Source organism: Crocuta crocuta, unplaced genomic scaffold, assembly GCF_008692635.1.
Source record: "Crocuta crocuta isolate KB4526 unplaced genomic scaffold, BGI_CrCroc_1.0 scaffold228, whole genome shotgun sequence".
NCBI classification, from domain to species: Eukaryota; Metazoa; Chordata; class Mammalia; order Carnivora; family Hyaenidae; genus Crocuta; species Crocuta crocuta.
In genome coordinates this window covers 1,126,143-1,143,908 of record NW_027532820.1, presented here as the reverse complement: position 1 = coordinate 1,143,908, position 17,766 = coordinate 1,126,143, and the positions used below count along the sequence as shown (strand labels likewise).

At 44.4% G+C, this 17,766-nt stretch overlaps 1 protein-coding gene across 2 annotated transcripts in view; it reads left to right on the top strand.

The window, feature by feature from the left end:
- The first annotated feature begins 2 nt into the window (after positions 1 to 2).
- TMEM178B (transmembrane protein 178B) overlaps positions 3 to 17,766 on the top strand; it is a 357,407-nt gene continuing 339,643 nt past the window's right edge. For both annotated transcript variants that reach the window (XM_077781094.1, XM_077781095.1), the window contains exon 1: positions 3 to 413. In XM_077781094.1, the coding sequence (XP_077637220.1) occupies positions 32 to 413 (382 nt within the window). In that variant the 5' untranslated portion in view covers positions 3 to 31. The remainder of the gene's footprint in view (positions 414 to 17,766) is intronic.

Here is a 17,766-nt window from a genome sequence, read left to right as displayed (position 1 = left end):
CATGCCCATGGTGTAGCCGCCAAGCGGAGGCATGGCTGCCGGAAGGTTACTGCTCTACACGGGCCTCTCGCTAGCGCTCTGCGCCCTCGGCATGCTGGCCGTGGCCATCTGCTCGGACCACTGGTACGAGACGGACGCCAGGAAGCACAGGGACAGGTGCAAGGCCTTCAACACCCGCCGGATCGACCCCGGCTTCATATACAACAACAACAACAACTTGCCGCTCCGGGCGAGCCGCTCCCGCCTGGACCGCTGGGAGGGCAAACTCCTCCGGGCCCGGAATCGCCGGCAGCTCTTCGCCATGAGCCCGGTGGACGAGTGCAGCCGGCAGTACAACTCCACCAACATGGGCCTCTGGAGGAAGTGCCACCGGCAGGGCTTCGACCCCGAGATCGCAGCCCTCATTCGGAAAGGTAAGCGCGAGGCGCGAGGCGCGGCGCTGCGGGGAGCCGGGCGCCTCTAGGCCCGGCCACCCTCCCCTCCCTTAGCCTGGCCACCCGCTCCCCGGCCTCCCGCTAACAGGCCAGGTGGTCCAGGCCCTGCTGAGCCTTGGAGCTGCCAGAACTTGCCCCCCGGTAGCTGGTGGGGGAGGCTGACCTCTCCGGTGGGAGTTCCGTGGAATAGCGTGGTCCGGGGTTTTTCATCCAGGATAATGCTTCATCAGCCTCTGAGAAGGGAGGGGATCTGTCGCCTGTGTTGTTCGCAGAGGAAGCCCCTTTGAGAACGATGTGTCAGGCAGACAGCCGCCTAGTTTTAATCTCTGTTTTCGATGTTGAACTGATTCAGGAGAAACCGCTCACCGAGAAGGCCTCATTCACGCCACAGACGTTTGCTAAGTGCTAGGCTCTGCCGGGCACGGTGCAGGCATTGGTCATAGAAACATTGATAAATCACAGCCCCTGCCCCATTGTAGCTCCAGGCCTGTTGACCGGTAGTATCGAACGGATTCTTGGTTTCTCCTTTTGGGGAAGTGGTTGACAAAAGTGACTTGTGTGCATCGAATTTTAACAGGGCCTGATAAACACACACAAAGTAGTTCCTTGCTTTAGAGGGGAAAAAAAATGACCGTTTTCAGAAGATTTATATAAAAAATACCTAAAGTATTCTAAAACGGAAAACAGACTGCATTTGCTAATGGTAAAAATTTCTTTGATACTTTCGTATGATCGCCTACATTTTTAAAAGTCTGTTCATCTCATGCAGTTTGTAAACCTTGCATGGTTTATGCTTTGGGGAACACCCTGTTCTGTTAGTCCACTGAAATATTGTTTGGATGTATTATTAATATTGCTCTGAAGAAGAGAATACATTCTCTCATATGGTAGTTGCATGCTGGAAGATGTGGTGTGATTTTTATGAGTCTTCATTTTTTTTCTCTGCTGTGTTTCATTCTCTTCAACTATTAAATGCTGACGCCAAGGTGAAAATGATGTTGTTAGCTGCAAAGTCTTTGAGCCCAAGATAGAAAACAGTTCTTCACGTCCCTTAATATTATAATACAGGTTTGCTTCTGTTTTAAAATATTATTTGTGAGAGCTGATGTTCTTGATTTATAAAAATACTGAAATTGATCAGGAAAATTGGTAATTTGAAAAAAGAACCAATTGTTGAAGAATGACAGGCAGTGGGTATGATCTAGGTGGCTCGTCAGATTTAGTTAAGTCCAGAAAGAGAATTCATCTGAATGTTTATTTTGTACTGTCTGTAGAATGACTAGGAGTTTTAGCTAATTCCGTTATTAGTGTCTTAATATTACGGACATCACAACTGCTTCATGATTAGTCCCCTATTTGGAGCAGGCTGACCGAGTGGGAGTTCTACAACTTTGTAAAGATGTACAGGATATTAGAGAATTCCAGAAGAGAGTAACTTGGTTTGGATTTAAAAGTAGGAAAACAAGAGAAACCAGGATAGTTTTTGACAATGGTGACTTTGTAACAATTTGCCGATTTTCAGATTCATGAAGTGTTCCTTCGTTTGTTGTTTTCCACTTTCAGCAGAATAGAAATGGTGGGAGGTTGGCTGAAAGGGGAGGAAGAATTCATGTTAATCATGACTGATAGGCAGTGGTAGGGCTTGCTGAAGGACATTCTTGAATTTCCTTTCTTAAATGTCTCTTGCGACAAGATGGGTCTCCTTCTGTCTGGCATTGGTTAACACCACTTAGAAAAAGGGGGATGGGATCCATATCTTCTGGTGGTTCTCTTGAGGGCTTTGATTCCATGTTGCTTTGCGTGGCAATCTGGCTAGAAAGGTTAACTTGGTCTGTGCACCAGAGAGATTGGTTACCATAGTAACATATTCTTCCGGTGAAGCTGGGAACGCAGTGACAGGGAAAGGGATAGGGGAAGAGTGGACAACATTTTGACTTTGTATCGACTGGTTTTTAATTGCAGCAACAGCAAATGGACATGGCACGGCAGGGGGATTGAATACATTGCTACCTAGAGTTGGCAGGACATTGTATTTCACTTGAACTAATGGAGATGCTGTTCCCCATCACCCAAAATACAGCAATCACTGTCAGCTGCAAGCACCCGCTTACCATGGCCGTTTCTGTCCCATTTGACATTCTTGTTAGGTATTATTGAGACAGATGGCATGCCAGCCTTACAAATCTTGAGAGACGTAAGGTCACTATCTTCATTTTTAACCTCAAAGCATAATATTTGAGAGCTAGATCTTCCTTTCCTAAGCAACAATAGACACATTTTGGAAATATGTGTATCTTATATTAGTAGAATTCACAAGCAATTCCAATAACATGGAACATAAATTTGTAGACGTAATCAGGGTTCTTCCTAAATTGGCAGATTTTAGAAGGGAGTAAAAAAAAAAAAAAGAAACTGATACTCCTATATTTAAATTTAAGGCAGGCATCTCAGGGAAAGATATTTATCTCATAGTATTCATTAGCAGCCTCGAAAGATATGTTAGGCCTTTGTCTTTTGGGGGAACGTCTCAGATTAAAATTCTGGGAGATATGTGCTGGGCAAGGGGAAAGGGAAGCCTTTAGAGAAAAGACTGTGCAAAATCTGCCAATATTATGGGAAAATTAGAGATTTATCTAAATGATCATACAGCCCCATGTCACTCAATCATTTGTTAAATCAATGTTCATTACATTCAAAAGTGCTGCCTGTGCATTTTAAAACACAACCACATAATTAATGAGAAAACAAAAGTCAAATCTAAATCTGGTTTGAAGATAAAGTCCTTTGGATTCATTGTTCTTTCTGAAATCCGTTTCTTCAATGCCCTGTTGCCACGCCTGTACCCACAACAAATATGCGTTTCTGGTCACTGTATATTTATCCGTTTGTCTTATTGAACTGTAAGTTCCTGAAGGGCAGGAAAGATATAATTTGTAAAATACTCTCACCAGATGCTTGGTGCTTGGGAAATCGCTCATACAAATTAGGTTCACAGAAGCGTATCCATCAAGAGCTCATTCTAAGTGTAGGAACACTTGGGTGGGAATCCAAATAAAGGATTAGTCAGAAAATTGTGATGAAAAAAAAAAATGAAACAGGGTGGCTCTCAGGGCAGGTTAATCTTGCAACAGATGCTACATAATTTAACAAGGAAGGGTGTTTTTTTTGAGCAAAAAAGTTTTGTTAAGGAATAAGGGAAGTACTTTTTTGAGATAGCATATGTCACTGAACAGATATTGATCGCCCACAGCCTTTATTTTTCATGTTAGACAAGATTTCAATGGTTTCCTTCTTGGAGGTGGGTTTGGGTAGAGGATGCAGCAAGCATAGGTCACCCTTGAATTCCCATATGACTGTGACCATAATCAGCTCCTCTTGTCTTGCTTTTCAACCATGTCACTGTCTCCCTAGTAAGGCACGGCAAGCCCAGGGGGCAGATCAATGACAGGGTCAGTTTCTGAAATCCAAGAGACTTCCAGACCCTTAGGAGGAACAGCTACAGGTAGGCTTTCGTGCCAGAGGACATTTATATGCTTGCATGGGTCCTGGCGTGTTCTAGTGATATGGCCTAAAATAAGTACACCTTCACCTGAGACTCTAAAAAGCTTTTATTATTTGAAAATAGGCCTTCCAAGTAGAATTTGATCTATATAATCATAGACTGGCTGTTGCTATTTTGAGGCTTATTTTAACAAAACACTGCACATATTCACAAATTAATAATGTGCTCAGCAAACACTTACGGTACATGTATTATGTGATGGACACGCATCCCTAGAACGAAGCGATGGAGAAGACCTGGGCCTTAAAATTCCCGTAGTCTGTTAGCGTCACAGGGATAAATGACAACGACAGAGCAGCAGAAACAGATTCAGGGAAGCACAGAGCAGACAGTGCTGGATGGTGTTGGCAGTGAGGGGACGTAGGCCTGGAGGGCTGGGGGTGAGGACGGTTGCCCGGAAGAAATGAAATCGGAGCAAAATTGTCATGAACTTGGAGGTGGATGGTGAGGAAGGGCCTTTCAGGCCAAGAAGGCCATCCGCAGAGCCACGGAGCTGTGAAACAGCAGTTTGGCCTTGTGAGTGTTGATGGCTGGAGTGAGAGAGAGGGGCAGGGAGTGAGCGAGTGAGCGAGTGAGCGGGTGCGCTCACATCTCTGGCAGCTGCACCGCCTCCGTAGGGTAGCTGCTAGCCACAAGTGGCTATTTAAATTTAAAATAACCAGTATTAAATGAAATTAAAAATTCATTTCCTCAGTTATGTTGGCCACATTCAAGTGCTCAAGAGCTGTGTGTGGCTAGTGGCTATCGTAGTGGACAGTGCAGGTTGGAGAACATTCCCGTCATCTCAGAGGGCTCTGCTGGACAGAGCTGCATGGAACTTAGAGCAGGAACTTAGAACTGTTCAAAAGAACAGGCGCATACTTGGTTTCAGATAAGGGTAATTAAACACGATCACTTGACTTCAAATTTAAGTATAATATTCTACACTTGAAGAAACTTTGCTACTTGAATGTTTTGGGCAGAAGGTTTGAGTTGATGGTCAATTATACAAGTCTGTATTTTATTTATTTTCCATCTTTAAAATTCCATTAGAATTCCGTCCGAATTCTCACATGCTTCTCTTTTCTCTCCTTGCCCTCTCTCTACTCCATTCAGAGAAACTTACATTGTTGTCTGGGTGGAAAGGATTAATAATAAGAATTGCCAAACATGATACCAGGTACACCTCTAAGAGTTCTCCATATATTCACTAATTTATTCTTCATAGTAACGCTCAAGGTGGGTGTTATTATTTTCTTCATCCCCGCGCTACAGCTGAGGAAACTGAGGCATATAAAGGTCCATTAACTTGTCAAGTCTCACAATAAGGAAGTGAAGGTGCCAAGATTCAAATTCTGGCTCCAAGTTCGGTGACTCACGCGCTGTCCTCTGTTGTCACCATAGAGTCTGCTGGGGCGGGGGTGGGATGGAGAAGAGGCCGCTGTATTGATTCCTCAAACTGGAAAAGAAACAAGAAGTAATTTTAGACTCTCACCCAGAGGAGACCTGCTTGAGAGCTTCAGCTTCTCCCTGCAGAGGAAGGTCATGTTAACGTAGTTTGCGCACTCTGCTTCGAGACCTGCTGACAGAAGCCCCTTCATACTTTGTTACGCAATTCGTCGGTGTTTATTTTGCCCATTGTGGTGGACGCTGAGGTTCTGGCCACCCTCCTTCATTCCGCAAATATTCACTGAGGGCTTAGGGATCGGGCATCATGGAGAAGCTTACGTTCCAAGGGGGGAGAGACAGACAATAAATAAATACATGTGGAATAAAAACAAGGGGTGCCTGGCTGTCTCAGTCAGCAGAGCATGCAACTCTTAACCTCAGGGTCATGAGTTCAAGCACCATGTTGGGCATAGAGCGTCCTACCAAACAAACAAAAAAAAGTGGTACTACCTTAAAAACATGCCAATTGGAATAAAAATGATACCTAATGAACTAATCAGTATATAATATAATGTGAGGTAGTGAATAGCATGGGTGTCTTTGCTTTTAGGAAGCATAAAGGGAAAGGGGCGCCTGGGTGGCTCAGTTGGTTGAGCATCTGACTCTTGGTTTTGGCTGAGGTCATGATCTCACAGTTGGTGAGTTCAAGCCTTGTATCGGGCTACGTACTGACAGCGGAGCCTGCTTGGGCTTCTCTCTCTCTCTCAAAATAAATAAATAAACCTAAAAAAAAGGAAGATAAAGGGGAAGATGAACAAGTAAGTGAAAAATTAACAGTTCCATTAGTTTTGGTTTTAAGATACAGGGCGTCTTTACCTGCTTACAAGGAAGCACGTGCAAATGCCCATGGGCTCTCTCTTTAGTGTGTGTATGCCCCACCACCCTCCCTCTTCACTCTGAAATACAACAAACCAAGAAGAGCTAACATTTAGGAGCCTTGTGGACTCAGTGGGCAGGTGCACGGATGGGAAGAGAGAGAAGGCCCATGTGATGTGTTTTGTGCACCTGCTGTGTACCAAGCGCTCTGCTAGGTGCTGGGGGGAAAACGAAGAGGCATCACACGGTGCCGGACCTGAGGGAACTTACACTCGAGCTCATGGTTTCCCAAATTCGTTGTCATATTAACTGCACCAGGCTCTTCCTCAGAAGATCACATCTGTGTCAACCGGATCAGGAATCAATTGGTCAGGGAACTCGGGGTGGGGGGGTTCTTTTTATTGAGTCAACAAAGTCAAGAGCCATGTCTCTGTTCCAGAAGGTCAGTTTACTTCTTGTACTGTAGGGTTGGTAAGGATCAATTACAAGATTGATTCTGTATTTTCCACTTTGGGATGGGAGTTAAAAATATTTTTTCCCTCTCTGCTGTTAGTAGGTGATCCTAGGCCTTTAGGCAGAATGCTAAAGACACTGTGGGCTAGTCTGACCCTTCACGTGCAAGCACAGAAACATCTAGGAATTCAAGAGAGTGAAGTCACAAATATGTATTCAGATGCAGATACCTTTATAACTACGTACTCCAAACAATACACAGAGAGAGGAGGGAGTGGGTGACCTGGGAGATGAGTGGACAGAAAATTGATTTGAACATCTGGATTGGACAGCTGCTGTTTTGGAGAAAATGCATACTTTTTTCCCCCGAAGGACATTGTTTCCTCATATGTAAAACAGTGAGTTTGGGTTATATAAACTTCAAGACTTTCACACTCTAACATTTATTTGATGAGAAAATTAAATTTAGGTGATAGAGTGTAGACAATAAGTAGATGGTTGAGAAAAGGCGAACCCGGAGAGAAGGGAAAGGAGGGAAGAAAGAGAGAAAGGAGCTACTTCTTTTTTGTTTTTGTTTTCATTTTTGTTTTAAATGTATTTATTTTGGGAGAAACAGAGACAGCACAAGTAGGGGAGGGAGGGAGAGAGAGAGAGGAGGGAGGGAGACGGGAAGAGAGAGAGAGAGAGAGGGAGAGAGAGAGAGAGAAATCCCAAGCAGGCTCCACCCTGTCAGAACTGAGCCCGACAGGGGGTGGGGGCAGGGAGCCTTTGAACTCACAAAAGTGTGAGATCATGACCTGAGCGGAAACCAAGAGTCCATCAGTAGCTTAATTAACTGAACCACCCAGATGCTCCCAAAAGAGCTCACTTCTTTTTTTTTTTTCTTTTTTTTTTTTTAATAGTTTATTGTCAAATTAGTTTCCACATAACACTCAGTGCTCATCCCCACAAGTGTCCTCCTCCATGCCCATCCCCCCCTCCCCCCACATCCATCAGTCCTCAGTTTGTGTCAGCATTCAAGAGTCTCTCATGGTTTGCCTCTCTCCCTTCCCCCCACCATTTCCCCCCTTCTTCTCCCCCTTGGTCCTCCGTCAAGTTCCTCCTAATCCTCCTATACGTGCAAACATATGATATTTGTCCTTCTCTGCCTGACTTATTTCGCTCAGCATTAACACCCTCAAGGTCCATCCATGTTGCTACACATGGCCAGACTTCATTGTTTCTCATTGCCATGTAGTATTCCATGGTATAGATAAACCACATCTTCTTGATCCATTCATCAGTTGATGGACACTTAGGCTCTTTCCATGTTTTAGCTATTGTGGAGAGTGCTCCAATGTTCATAGCAGCACTCTCCACAAAAGAGCTCACTTCTGGAGGGAGCATCCCAGGATGCTAGAAGCCTGGAAGGAAGAAGTGGCAAACAAAGCAGCTAATTTCTACCTGCATACAATCATGTAACAAAACTTCGCTGCTTCTCTTTGGAATGATTTGAAATGTCTTGGTGCAGATCGCAGTTAAACAGTGAAACATTTAATGGAGAAACGTGGGGCTGGCTGCCCAACAACGTGAATATACTTAAGGCCACCACTGTATACACTGAAAACTGGCTAAGATGATCAGTTTTGTGTTATGTCTGTTCTACCATAATTAAAATAAACTAATTAATTAAAAGAAATTATAAAACTTAATCGAGAAAGGAACTGTATTACTGGTTAGCGTGTAGAATACTTTATAGCCAAAGATCTTCATTCATTCAGCACATTTATTGAGTACCTACTTGTGCTAGGCACTAGCCCAGGTGTGCTTAGGATACAGAGGTTAATAAAACAGACAAAGTGCCTGTCCACATAGGGCTTACATTTAAACAGTTTTGAGTATCAGATATATATATTTTGCTTGCTATTTAAAAAACAATACTTTCAGGGGCACTTGGGTGGCTCAGTCAGTTAAGTATCCCACTTTGGCTTAGGTCATGATCTCATAGTTCGTGGGTTCGAGCCCTGGATCAGGCTCTGTGTTCACAGCTCGGAGCCTGGGGCCTGCTTCGGATTTTGTATCTCCTCTCTCCCTCTCTCTGCCCTTCCCCTGCTTGTGTGCTCTCTCTCTCTGTCAAAAATAAATAAAACTTAAAAAATAAAAACAATACTTTTAAAGAGAACCGAGGTATAAAACGAATAAAAGTAACAAATACATCTCTTGGGTCATTTAAAAATTATTGTAAAATGAAGAGCACTTCACTGCATTTAGTCTTTTGAGCTCCAGCTATTTCAGGCAAATAATTTGGCGGATCCTGAGTGAAATCCACAGTTCCTGTCCTCGAAGAACAAACAAAAGGAGGAAGTGTGCAAGGAGACTAATAAATATCAGCCCAAGGTTGGCTCTAGGAGAGATTTATTTACATCCTGGGGGCCTGAGTGGTACTTGAATTTTGGAGCAGTTAGGGAGGCTTTGCAGAAGAAGGAATGTTCTTAGAGTCATTACTTGTGGATGGGTAAGGTGCAGTCTTAGCCTCATTTAAATATTACTAATTAATCTTGACAAGGTAAACCTTGTCTGGTCTGCCTTCCACCTACCCGTCCCTCAGACCCCCAGCCCTTCTCCCAAGAGGCAGCCGTTGCTACCAGATCTTATAAACAAACCAGAGATAATTTATTCATCAGTATTTAAAAATAACAGCAAATATAAATATAAGTCAGGCAACAGACAGGTGATTCCAAGATGAAAGAAGTTTAGTTTTTATGAGTTTGTGTACGCGGAGATGAAGGCCTGTCATGGGGTCGCCAGGAATTGTCCACAGGTGATATTTATTCTGTGTGGAAGCTGCTATTGGCGTTCAAGGAAGTTTGACAGATTTGCTGTTTTATGGGAGACTGCAGTATCTGAATTATTTCTATTGATTTTTTTGGCGTCGAAGTATTTTGCCAAGAAAAGGCAATTTACTTTATATTAGGTCATCTTCATAAATTTATATCATTTCCTGCATTTTAAAATGCCCTGCCGTTCTACATTCTGCACCTCACTCCGTCGGACGCTTGATTTGCTCTACAGAAGCTCCCTTTCAATTTTGGCCTGAATTTCTCTTAATCTTTATAACAGCAATTCTATTTAGGCAAACACAACTCCTATTCCCCAAGGCCCCGGAGTGTTTCACAGACTTGGATGGGATAGGGTTGTTTTTGCCTTAGAGAAGCTCCGAGCTCATGTCCTGCTGTGTGTCCATTGAAGCCACATGGGAGTCTGTCTCAGGAGGCTGAAGACACGCACACCTTGCAGCCTGGCACTGGTGCTCCTGTCTAGATTCACATGTACGTGACCTACGTCCGAGAATGTCTGTGGCGCCCCTGCTTGTAATAGCAACATAAATAAACAAGACGGAAATACTTACGTGTCCATTAATGGGAGAACGGATAATGAGGTTTGGTATGTAGTCATACAATGGAAACTGTTATATTTAAAATAGTTCTATTTAAAATAAACATACTACATTTATGTATTTCCAAGGGAGTGAACATAAAATTTGCGCGAAAAAAGCAGGAAACAGAATGAAAAGTAGAGTATGTCGCCATTTATAAGAAGTTAAGGTGTAGATCAAATAATATGAGATATTGTTTATGGAAGACATTATTTGTGTTGTATTTATAAGTATGCATGGGACTGATAAACCCAAAGTGAAGGATGATGTTTACCATTCTTTTTTTTTTACTGTTTATTTATTTATTTTTGAGAGAGAGAGAGAGAGAGAGAGAACCCCAAGCAGGCTCCATGTTGTGTTGCACAGAGCCCAGTGGGGAGCTGGAACTCACAAACCTGAGATCATGACCTGAGCTGAAATCAAGAGTCTGACGCTTAACTGACTGAGTCATCCAGGTGCCCCCCGATGTTTACCTTTCTTAAGACAGAGAAACAAATGGAATTGGGAAGTTGCTTTAAAATCATGTCTGCTATTTTATTTCCTAAAAAAGATCCGAGGCAAATGGGGGATGCACACAAGCAGGCTATTTAGCAAGTTTCTACGAACCTGAGAATAAAGTTAAAATGTAATTCAGGCTGTATTATTCAGTGTTTAGGAGGCAGTTTCTTTAAGAATCATTGGAAGACTTTGTTTCTGAGGTGATCTGTGACTGGCTTTTGTAAGTAGTAGCAAGCAGCATTTAGAGGAGAATCAGGTAACTCCTAACCAACAGTTTTCACTGAAAGTAGCTCATGGGAAGGACTGAGAACAAATAAAATTTTGTTTTATTCACTCTTGATGTGGTGTGAGAAGAGGAAATTGAGGCTTTAAAATGATTTGTTTCTGGGAGGCCTGGGCGGCTCAGTCGGTTACAGGTCAGACTCTTGATTTCCGCTCCGGTCATGATCCCATGGTCGTGGGATCAACCTCCACATTGGGCTCTGTGCTGAGTGTGGAGCCTGCTTAAGATTCTCTCTCTTCCTCTACCTCCCCTCCCCCCCACCCCAGCTCTCACCCTAAAGATAAAAGGTTTAAAAGAAGGTTTGTTTCTGAGATAAAGAGTAATGTACAAGTCACTCCCCACTTTGTAGATTTCCTGCAGCTTGTGGAGAAAAACCAAGGGTTTGAAGGGTCAGAAAGGTAAACTAAAACGAATCCTCCAATTAACTTGATCAGACATTGAACTGTGAACAGAGAAGGCACAGAGACAGAGAGTGTGGGATGAGCCAGAGACCGAGGTTGGGAAGGCTCAACGATCCCGAGATCATGACCTGAGCCGAAGTTGGTCGCTTAACTGACCGAGCCACCCAGGCGTCCGCTCAAAAGTTTTCTTATCACTTTGGAAACCGAATAGAGAATATTAGTGGGTAAAACTTTGAGTAGTTTTGTTACTGATGAATATGGTTTAGATTCTTCACCTGTAAAATTATGAGGGTGACATTAGCCAAGGGTCCCTCTGTTATGACAGTGATTTGTGTCCACTCTGTTCAGGCAGACTACAGCTGGAGCAGAAAAGACCTAACACAACTACAGTGGATGCTCCACGTTCACCTGATAATGCTTTAAAACACCCAACTGGGCCCGAAGTTCCTAGGGAATCCTGAGTGTCTCGCGAGATGTCAGGGGTGTTGCTGCAGAGTAACTGCCGTGCCTGTGTTTCGGTAGCCACAGGGCTGACGGGTCGCGCAGGAGCTGCTGTACCCGGGGAGGTGTCGTATCCACGGGTGGCCGTGCCCATACTTCGTTAGGTGAATGACCTCCCACTCTGGGAAGAGCTGGCCTCACCTCCCCCTGCCGGCCCCTCCTCCCTACATGTGTTAGCACAAAGGAAACAGGAGGTAGCCTGGCTCGGCCCTAGTTCTTTTCAGGCGTGGCCCCTCTCCTCGCCTGCCCTGTCTCTCTTCCTCATGCATCTTCAGTGCACTTCTGGGTCCCTGCCGCTAGGTTTCTTTCCTGGTCCCCGGGGGCTGGGGCTGTGCCTTCTTTTTCTTTTCTTTTTTCAAAAAAATTTTAACATTTATTTATTTTTGAGAGGGAGAGAGACAGAGACTGAGAGAGAGAGACAGAGCATGAACAGGGGAGGGGCAGAGAGAAGGAGACACAGAATCCGAAGCAGGCTCCAGGCTCTGAGCTGTCAGGAGAGAACCTGACACGGAGCTCGAACCCAGAAGCAGTGAGATCATGCCCTGAGCCAAAGTCAGATGCCCAACCAATTGAACCGCCCAGGTGCCCCTGAGCCTTCTTTTAAAACACTTCATCTCTCCTGGCTTTGGAGGCAACATTCCCTCCTGGATCTGCTTCTACCCCTGTTCTTTTTTATTTTATTTTATTTTATTTTATTTTATTTTATTTTATTATTTAGTTTTTAGTAATCTCTACACCCAATGTGGGGCTTGAACTCACAACCCAGAGATCAAGAGTCGCTCGCTCTTCCGACTGAGCCAGCCAGGTGCCCCTCTACCTCTGTTCTTATTCCCTCTTCTTTGCTGGCTCTTCTTCCTCAGCCTGTGTGGGTTTCTCCAACATTCCATTCTCCTTGAGCATTCTCTTTCAGCCTCTGGCTCTTTTTAGCCCTTGAAGCTCATGACTTGTTGCACCGGGCATCTGTCGCTCACACCTAACATCCAGACAGCTCCCCTGTGGGATATCTCCACTTGGATATTCCATGGGTCCTGAAGAACCTGTTTTCTCTTCCTCTGCTCCGAAGTCCTTTCTCTCTCATTTTCCTCCATCTTGATATCCCCGCCTCTCTAGTCGCCTAACCCAGAAACTTAAGGGTCATTCTTGGGGCTCTCTTCTCTCCTGCTCTACTCATCCAAGCAGTGAACAAGCCACTTCTACGGATATGTTCATGCTCGTCTGCCCGTCCTGTTCCAGCAGCTGTGGCGGTTGGTCCCTGGTACCTCTGCTCTCGCGGTGCCCTCTGGCTTCCTGTTCTCTATCTCCTCTGTCCTCACTGCTTTCTATTCAGAGTGACTTTTCTTAAATGGAAATCTAATCCTGTTATCACTTTGCTCAACATCCTTCAGTGGCTCCCCACGGCCTATCAGTCAGGATAAGATCTGCAGTCTTCACCTTGGCACATGGGCCCCCCAGGTCTGGCAACATGCCCCCCGCCACGCCCCCTCCACGTGGGCATCTCCTTTTGCATGCTTTCCAGCCCTGATGGAGGACTCCCCTGCCCCCGAACAAGTTGAACTGGTTTAAGCCTTGGGAACTTGGGCTTGTGAAGGTTTTTCCTTTGCCTGCAAGCCCCTGTCCCTGCTCGCCCCCACCCCCCATGCCTGCCTGGTCAACACGTACTTACTTACCCGTTAGCAATCAGCTTATCCTCCTCCTCATCCTGCTTGGTGTTCTCACCCCGCCTCCCAGGTAGGATTGCCTTCTTCCTCCGAGACCTCTGTCACACACCAAACGCTTGCTTCCTAGCGCCAGTGACATTTTATTTCTCCATGTTTCTCTCCTTTTTGAGACTATTTTTGCACCATTTCGTATTCACCTTTTTATCCACAGCATTTTGCATAATGNCCGCGAGATTATGACCTAAGCCGAAGTCGGACGCTCAACCGACTAAGCCACCCAGGCGCCCCTTAATACCTACTTGTTGAATGAATGAAGGTTTATCTCAGTTAATGCAGTCGATCTGGAAATCTTATTTAACAAAAAGCCATAATTTCATTGGACTAGGGAGACTCACTATTAAGAGGAAGCCTGCTGTGAATTGTTCCGTAATGCATATGATAAACTTCAGTTTATTTCCTTTGTGAAGGTTTGTATTTTCTTAAAGCACCCATATTTCTGACTCACAAGAGGAGACTTTCAAGTGGGGACAATTCAGTTTTTCCTGGATTTGCCCCTGTCATTGTGATCCTGCCCACTTTTTCTCCTCTTTGGGCCTTTCCTAGGCTGGCCCTCTTACCCTAAAGATCGTAGGCAAAGAGAAGGCTACGTCTATTTCTTGTTCCTATCATGGGAGGAAGAATTTCCAAATTCATCTCTGGGTCTGGCATATGTGGCTATTCCCTTGGGATATTTTTTCAGGTTTTGCGGTGTTTATCCCCAGGAGCGTCTTCGGGCTATCTCAGGGAGGCCTCCCTCTCAACCATTTCTTCAGGGCAGTTTCCTCACATCTCCTCTGATAGTGATTTTGGTCAGGTAATGACCTGAAAACAGACACTGTGCCTTTTGTGACCGCCTCCGCTCTGGTTCATATCTCAGTTTGCGTTCTTGACCTTCAACAGGAGTGGATCAGTGATGGCTAGGAAAGCATGGTAAGTATTCTGTCCCCAATTCTCCGGCATGCCTGGTACCATTGTTGCTGGTGAGCAACACTGCTCACAGAAGACATCCGTCTCCTACAGGGGGATTTGGGAACAGAAGGACACGGCGGGAGATCTGGGGACAGGAAGACATGGTGGCTAACCGACACATCTTTGCTTATGAAGACCCCCAAAGTCCCAAGTCAACAATGGATGAGACACACTTCTCAGCGTCTCACAGGGAAGGTGATGCTCCCAAAATGACAGTGACTCTTGTTTTGGCTGGATCATCTCACGGTGAAGGATTTAAGGACTTCTTTTAGCCTGGAGTCTGCCAAGGGCTGAGCCCACTGCCATGTCATTCAGAGAAGTAGAATAATTCTTTTGCACTCAGCAGTTAAATATAGGTCCAACCACTTTGCTTGGTGCTCTAAACTAGGTTAAATAAGTGATTTATGTCAAGGAAACATTTTCTATGACCACTCTAACTCCTGGACTCATATGAGTTAAAAACGTACAGGGTTTAAGTTAGAAAACTGATTTCCAGCACCTTCTGCCCTATCTGGATAAAATGCTCAGGTAAAAAAAAAAATTAGATTGTTTTTTCAGTAGTAACCACTGGGTTGGAATTCCAATGAAGCTTTTGTTTTGAAGAGCTGGATTAATTGTAAAACAGTTATGAAAAGCATGGATAAACTGTATAGTAATGTGAGTCTCATAAAATGGTGGGTAACCCTTCCCCTAGAAAATAGTCTTTGGCCATGTAAGTTTATTTTAAAACCTATAGGAACTCAGGGCTTTATTTCAAAGTGGAAGATGGCACTTCATCTATTTGGGTCAGCAGAGTTGTTAACATTTCAAAGAAGGACTTTTATGTTCCTATGCCAGCAGCATGCTTGTATCAGCTTTTATTACACATATCCGTAGTGGTGTGGTGGCTGGCTGGGTGCTTGTAGATCAATAAGCTGCTAAAAAGGGAGATGCATCAGAGACCATAATGGCTTCTTCACAGAAGATAGATTGTCTCCAGGTAGTGAAGTGCATTTAGGAACTACAACGATGATATTCCTGGATTGAGGTTCTTATTATTTAGAAGAAAGAAATGGGCACTCTCAAGGCAGTGAGTCCTACAATAAAGACGTTAGTGTGCTAAACGTACATTCTGAGAGGTTGTGTGTCCACTGTTCTAGCTGAAGGTAAAGTAAACTCATTTGTTTTAATGGAAGAGTCCCCAGATGGAGAAATACAGAATCAGTTCCGTTGGCCTCCAACACTAAGTAGTGTTGTGGTTGTTCTTGGTTGTCTTATTAATTAAAAAAAAATCTTCTTGTATCCTCAACATTGATTTTTAAGAGACTTGGGTGGGCTTGGGTACAGCATCAGGGAGGAGCTGGGAAGGGTAGAGGCCCTACATACAACATGATGTGGGTGGGCTTGGAGGGTGTAGAAATGTACACAAGGCAGCACAAAGCTCCTTGGCTAAGGTTCTTGATTTGTGGATACATAGAGGTGAGTGTCCTTATGTGCGGTGACTTCCTAGGGATATGGTATTGGAGAGGATTGTGACATTTTCCAGCGGGCTAGTAATTTCCACACTGTGCTTCTCCTTGATGATGCGGGAGTAAATTACATGGATTATATATTCATTTATTCAGCAAATATTTGGTGATACTTATATGTCAGGGTTTGTATTGGTGGCTTAGAGAACTGTAATGCACCAAATATGCAAACTCCCTGTCTACATGGAGTTTATATTCTGATGAACTAATTAAAAAGTAAATCAGTAACTATGTGGTATATTAGACAGTGATTAGTGCTGAGAAGAAACAAGGCATGGAAAGGGACAGGAAATGTGAGGCAGCAGGGTTGAAATTGTAGATAGCATGGCCAGGGAGGCCCTTGCCGAGAAGCCAACTTTTGAGTAAAGAGCTGATGTACTTGAGAGAACTGGCTATGGGAATATTTGAAGAACGAAGATTTCAGAAAAAGAGAATAATCCGGGCAGTGGCCCTGGTATTGGAGACATAGTAAGGATGGCAGAATGGCTGAAGGTGGGAGCGGAGAGGAGGCTTCTAGTAGGAGATGATATTAGAGAAGTAAAGAGCTCCCTCACATAGGGTTTGAAGGTCATAGGAAGGAGTGGGATGGGCAGCCGCTTAGAGTTCTGAGAAGAGGGGTGGCGTGATGAGATTTGTGTTTTAAAAGATCGCTTGGGCTGTTGAGCTAAGAATAGATTACAGTGGGGGCGTGTGTTTAAACAGAGGGAGAAGCCAACAGAGGTGGTGGCTGGAACGAGAGCAATGGGGGAAGAGATTGGATATATTGAATGGCAAACTGCCAGGATGGGATGATGGGTTAGATGCGGGGGAGAAAAGGAGAAGTCAAAGATGGCACCAAGGGTTTTCACCTGAGGCGCTGGTGGACTGTGTTGCCATTTATTTCTTTAAAAAAATTTTTTTAAATGTTTATTCATTTTTGAGAGAGAGAGAGAGAAAGCACGCGAGCAGGGGAGGGGCAGAGAGGAGGAAACACAGAATCAGAAGCAGGCTCCAGACTCCAAGCTGTCAGCACAGAGCCTGATGCGAGGCTCGAACTCACAAACTGCGAGATCATGACCTGAGCCGAAGTCAGACGCTTAACTGACTTGAGCCACCCAGGCGCCCCTGTGTTGCCATTTAAATCCAATGGGTAGGACTGTAGGAGGATCTTGATTTGGGGATCCACCATTCTGGATAGGATAACCTTTGAGACGCCTTTTAAATGCTCAAGTGGAGATGTCAGCAGTTAGTTGGATATATTGGCCTGGGCTCAGGGAAGAAGTCTCAACTTGGGATGTAAATTTGGGAGTTTGCCTGCTTCTAGCATATAAAGTCATGAGACTGAATGAGATCACCTAGCGAATGACTGCAAGTAGAGAATAGAGAGGTCAAGGGTTAAGTTCTGGGGCACACTGACTTTGCAGAGCTCAGCGAGATGAGGAGGCTTCGCAAAAGACACTGAGAAGTAATAGCTAGGATAGTGAGACAAAAATTAGGAAAGCATGGTGTCCTGGAAGCCACGGAAAGCCAGTGTGTTCAGGAGGTGGAAGTGATCAGTTGTGTGCATAGCTGCCAGCAGACCAAGTAAGATGAGGCTGAGACTTGAACTTTGAACTCCACAATGTAGAGGTCATGGATTTCAGTGGTCAGCTCAAGAGTGAATGGCAGGAGGGGAGGAATTGGAAACAATGAGTTTTGACAACTCTTTAAAGGATTTTTGGTGTAAAAGTAAGGAGAAAAAATATGGTAGGTGGACTGAGAAAGTTAGATTAAGAGAGACCTAAACCTTTTTTTTTTTTTTTTTTTTTTGATGTAGTTGAAT